The sequence below is a fragment of the Triturus cristatus genome, chromosome 7, assembly GCF_964204655.1.
Source record: "Triturus cristatus chromosome 7, aTriCri1.1, whole genome shotgun sequence".
In the NCBI taxonomy this organism is placed as follows: Eukaryota; Metazoa; Chordata; class Amphibia; order Caudata; family Salamandridae; genus Triturus; species Triturus cristatus.
The window spans coordinates 1,771,806,125-1,771,811,671 of NC_140590.1; the positions used below are offsets into that span (position 1 = coordinate 1,771,806,125).

The 5,547-nt window shown below is 42.0% G+C and overlaps 1 protein-coding gene across 1 annotated transcript; it reads left to right on the plus strand.

The window, feature by feature from the left end:
* The first annotated feature begins 3,769 nt into the window (after positions 1 to 3,769).
* Positions 3,770 to 4,696, plus strand: LOC146813049 (olfactory receptor 5V1-like). Its single transcript, XM_085614683.1, has one exon. It carries the CDS (start codon positions 3,770 to 3,772, stop codon positions 4,694 to 4,696), a length of 927 nt encoding a protein of 308 aa, XP_085470809.1.
* The last annotated feature ends 851 nt before the right edge of the window (positions 4,697 to 5,547 follow it).

Here is a 5,547-nt window from a genome sequence, read left to right on the forward strand (position 1 = left end):
ACTTTTGTTCACTTATGTGCAATCTTATAAAATTACAATCTAAAACATGTGAATATGCCTAATAATGTAAAGATCAGCCAATTTAAATTCTTGATTGTAGGGTATCAAGGCAGGAGGCTTGGAGAGCAGAGGCTCAGTGGGTAACTACCCAGGAAGCCCATCTCCCAAAGGGCCCCCTGGCAACTGTGTGATAATAAAAAGAAAATCTCATTTTATCAATTTAATTTCACACATTGCACTCCAGGACACAGTAAAAAATCTGCATCACTGGCTCTTAGGCTGTGAGGGTTTACTGTTCATGGTTGGGCAGGGCATGTGCGCTATCCTGCAGCTAAGTGCGCATGTCCAGGAGCCAAGCCGAGCTGCACGTGCTGGTGCGGAGAGTCTTGTGTGGCTTATCAGAGACCCTGACAGGGCTGTAGAAACAGGGGGCCATAGAAATCCAGGCTGCACAAGGAAGGAAGAGGGGCAGCTTTTCCTGGATTTGACCTCTTAGGGTGAGCAACAATAGACCACTGCATGAACATTAAAGTGCCTCAGGACTGTATCTGGTGAGTTTTTCAAGTGCATGTCCCAGGCATCTAACACAGCTAGGGAATAATATTGGGCGACAGAAAGTCTCCCTCTATCATACCTGCCAACATTTCACAGCTGGCAAGTAGGAGATTTAAAGAAAATAGTCGGAAGAATGTATTTTCACAACTGACGTATCCTGAAGCAGAGACAATCTGCCTGAATCAGGTCTAATGGTATTATGGGACAGACAACCAGCATTTCATTTTTGGCAGTTTAAATACATAGCACAAACATAAACAGAGTTCTAAACATTGCCAAAAATAAAATGTTGAGGTCTATCACATGATCTAGTCTCCTTGTCCAAGAATTAAATACAATATTGATGTTAGAGGTAATTCGTGGAGTGGGAGATTGGAGGGCGCTAGACAGATGTCAACATTTTATTTTTGACAGTTTTACAAAACTTTGAATACAGGAATCAGGAGGTGGGAAAAGAGCCTCGAAATCTGTAGTCTCCTGCCTGAATCGGGAGGGTCAGCATGTATGGTATATGTGTGTAACCTGCCAGCGTCTCTCAAATGTGAGGAATAGAAATGGCACAGAGTGCTACTGATTTTATTTTTGCATCCAGATCATAACATTTTCTGTAAAATGTAGTGTGGGTAAAGTTGCATTTCCTTCACTTATGCACCATAGCAGGAAGGAAGCCCCAGAACAACTTTCCTGAGTCAGATACATTGCAAAGATCTATACAACTGAATAATTGTTTCAAATACAAGTTTAGACTCAGGCCAGAGCCCGAATGTATGACTTTACAACGCATTCCGTTGTAACGCATGCCTTTACCACACATGCGTTACAACACAAATGCCATCACCACGCATATAATTTACCACGAAAATGCCTTTAACACGCATACTTTTACAGTGATTTTCATTGTTAAATTACGCATGTTAATTGCATTTTCTTGTTAAAGGATATCGCACTAAAAATCTACCCTTTAAATTTACCCCTGCACGACACCACCCCCTCATTCCCCCTTACCTCTCCTCTCCTCGATCTTCCTTGGTGACGTTCCACGTCGTTAAGAGGAAGCGGAAGTGTCCTTCCGTTTCCTCTAACAACGTGGATTGCCTCCACATCTCTATTTAAATTACGGAATCAGGTGAGTTTTTTTTATATTTTATTTTGGGGGGTGCCCCACCAAGCCCTCTTTTTTTAATCCCACGCTTTTTTTGGGGGGGGGGGAGACACCCCAACCCCCCCTTTTTTTCTTTGAACTTTAGCACACATGCCTTTACTATGAATTTCGTAGTAAAGGTATGCGTGGTAAAGGCTTTTCGTTGTAACCACGCATGTGTTGTAATGCATGCGTGGTTATGGTTATGCGTGGGAACGGCCGCGTTGTAGTGGCCGTTTCCCCCAGAGCCCTGAATTCCTTTTATTTTGTATCTTGGAGCTCTAATGTCATTTTACCAACAGTAATAATCAACTGCATTGTCACAATAACGCTTATTGGTGTTCTCATTTATTTAGCTCAGAATTGTTGCCTGCACACAGTATATCTGCACCAGTGGGCTCCATTATGTCTAACACCTGCTTATCCATTATAACTTTGCCTTTTATTTCCCACATTCCTGCAAGCATCACAGCATTTAAGTGACCGTTCTGATGAAAGCAAGGACTGCTCTAAAATCTGACACTAACCATGATGCTCCTTGTCAGGTTTGAACACCAGCCCGGTCACCGCTGCCAGCAGTGTTTTGCAAGGGAGGCTTGAGGTGCTGATCGCTTCCTGTCCTGCATCTATTTTGAAAGGTAGACATCCTCTGCTGTTGCACATTTTGCCCTTTACTGTGGGTGAAGTTTGCACAGCTGTTGCACACTCTGTATATTTTGTGAAGGTGAGTTTCATTGCAGCTTGCTCTCTAGAGGTGGGCGAGACACTTAAAGCTTGAATCAGGCTCCTGCCAGAACCCTGGCACCAGCTCAGCTCAAGGTCTTTGTGGGCCCTCAAGTCCAACATGAGCTGTTTTCAGGTGACTGACATTGTGCACCAATTACTGAAGACAAACACTGTTGATGTAAAATGGGATACATAAAAATATACCCCTCCAGAGGCTGAACTGCACAGTGTACAGCAAAAAACAGTGATCAATCTCGGTTTCCATGCTTGCAAATTGTGCGATCGTAGGCAAATATTTGAATTCACTGAGCCTCCTTTTTCTTCATCTCCACATTTGAGAGCACCATCATATAGGTGAGTTCAGGATGTGCCCTGATCAAAAACCAATTGTGCTTGACTTACTATAATACAATGTTGATCAATTTATTATAAGAAGTTGGGCCACTTTTAGGGTGCGCATGACAACTAACTTGCCTCTTAGGCTAATAATGCCATTCTATCCAGGGTGGGGGAATGTTGGGCAGGAATGTTACTAAGGTCATGTTTAAAAACTTTAGGCCTGATTTAGAGTTTCGAGGATGGGGTTACTCCATCACAAATGCGATGAATATACTATCCGTCATATTATGATCCCATTATATCTTAAGGGAATCGTAATACGGCGGGCAGGATATCTGTCACGTTTGTTATGGAGTAGCTGGTCCCACAAACTCCAAATCAGGCCCGCTGTTGTGGGCTGAGGCACAATGCGAAAGACATTTCAAGTGAGCAATGGTTGCAGGGTGAGAACTCTATAAGTCAGTGAATGACGGGGGTTTCCCAAAGCCTACTCCCTGTGTATTTGCTCTTAACATAAGGTCTTTGCTTTGCCAGCCCTAATTATTGGTCAGAAACACCTAATTCGAAAGCTGTCAGCCCTTGCAGTCATATATAGGGTCACAGCCATCATCTAATTTGCAACAATTTAGAACTTTTCTTATCGGTGGGTGCTTGAAGTGAGTGCATCTTCTAGACAGGTTTTGAACCGTTACAGCTAAAATCTATAGCATAAATAAGCAACAAAATTAGCAATAGACATCATGCAGCCTAATCAGTGCCCCATGAAAAATGAAAAAAGAAACTTAAATGGGAACACACCAGGAATGGCGTCCTTGTCACCTATTATCACCTATTATGTGTTACAAATTAAAAAAAGAATTCTGATAGTAAATATGTAAACTGTGACCGCAAAAACACAACATACTATTCTCACCCAAAACAGTGCGTTGTGCATATTAACTTTCCTTCTTTTCTTTATTTGCAGATATTATTGATATCCCAACTCAGGAAAACCACATTCGAAGACACATGAAAGGAGAAAATCAAACTTTAGCAGCTGAGTTCACCCTTGTGGGTTTTTCTGATTTTCCACATCTTATAGTTCCACTTTTTCTGACCTTTTTGCTGATTTACATCCTGGTACTTGTGGGGAACCTTCTTATCATGGTGATTGTCTATTCCAACAAACTACTGCACACACCAATGTATTTTTTCCTTACAAACTTAGCCTTTCTGGACATCAGTTACACAACAATGATTTTTCCAAACATGCTTGCTCACTTCTTTCTGAAGGTAACACACATTTCTCCAAGTGGATGCTTTCTGCAGATGTTTCTTTTCAGCACCATGGTGTCTACGGAATTCTTCCTTCTTACCGCCATGGCTTATGATCGATATGTGGCCATTTGTAAGCCTTTACAGTACGTCACCACCATGAATGATGTAGTATGCATGAAGCTGGCTGCCGCATGTTGGCTATTTAGTTTTATTGACCCAATCCCACACATTACACTAACATCTAGGCTCTCATTCTGTGGGTCTCACACAATCAACCACTTCTTCTGTGATGTGGCAGCTGTAATGAAGCTTTCATGTAGCAGTACTAGTCCTGTTGAATTAGCAATCTACGTCGTGGGTACTCTAGTTGGTGTTGCACCTTTTGCTTTAACTATCGCATCTTACATTAACATCATCTCAACAATCCTGAAAATCAGGTCTACAGAGGGGCGACGCAAGGCCTTTTCCACCTGTGCCTCCCACCTCACTGTGCTTATATTATTCTATGGAGTTATCTGTTCCACGTACATGAGACCATCATCAACAGCTTCAGTAAAATACAACAAAGTATTCTCTTTGTTATATGTTGCTATAACTCCACTATGTAATCCCATTATATACTGCCTAAAAAATAAAGAGTTTAAAAACACCATGAGGAAGACAAAGAATACAAAATAGTATTTAAGACAAAAAATGACAGATTTGTTTAACTTTCATATAATGTTTTGCCGGAATACATGTTATTTATAACTGAGGGTGTATCCCAGAATTTGGTAGAGTCTAGAATTGATGTTTCTAGTACTATGTGCACCAAAGTTGATATTATGATTTTAGAAATCAGAGAGGTTCTAGCGTAGCTCACAGCAGTCATAGGCGGATTTAAAGTAGGCTGTGATGCAAGAAGAGGAACTGCTGACTTTGTGACTGGTTGATATATATATATATATATATATATTACCTACTGGCGGTCGCCAGTAGGTAGTTATAGTTAGGACCACGTTTCCATAGGAAAACCGCAACATTCTATTTTGAATAACTTTGGCGCCGGAAGATGAATCCTCGCGAAATTTTCAAAATAGGTGGGGCGCTACGCTCCGCTCCTACCCTGAAAGTCTCGGGGGGATTCGTCAAGCGGGGGCTGAGATAAAAGGGGGGTCCCAAAACGCGTTTTTCCCATGCATTTTTCCATAGGACCTTTAGACACAGCTACAGCCCGAACGGCTGAACAGAGTTCCTTGAAATTTGGCAGAGAGGTAGTCTACAGGTCAAGGAAGTGCCTTTTGTAGGTTTGGTATAAATCTGTTCAGTAGATTCTGAGAAAATAGCCTTTAAATCAATATATATATCTGAGCCAGCTTACGGTGCGCTTACGGTGCGCTTACCGTACGCGTACGGTGACGTGCGCGAGCGCGATTCTGATTGGCTGTTAGATCTTAGTAAACATTCGAATCGGTCGAAACCAGGAAGCGGCGGCCGCCATTTTCTCTCTCGCACTCTTAAGGGGTGATGAAAAACAAAGGCCAAAAACA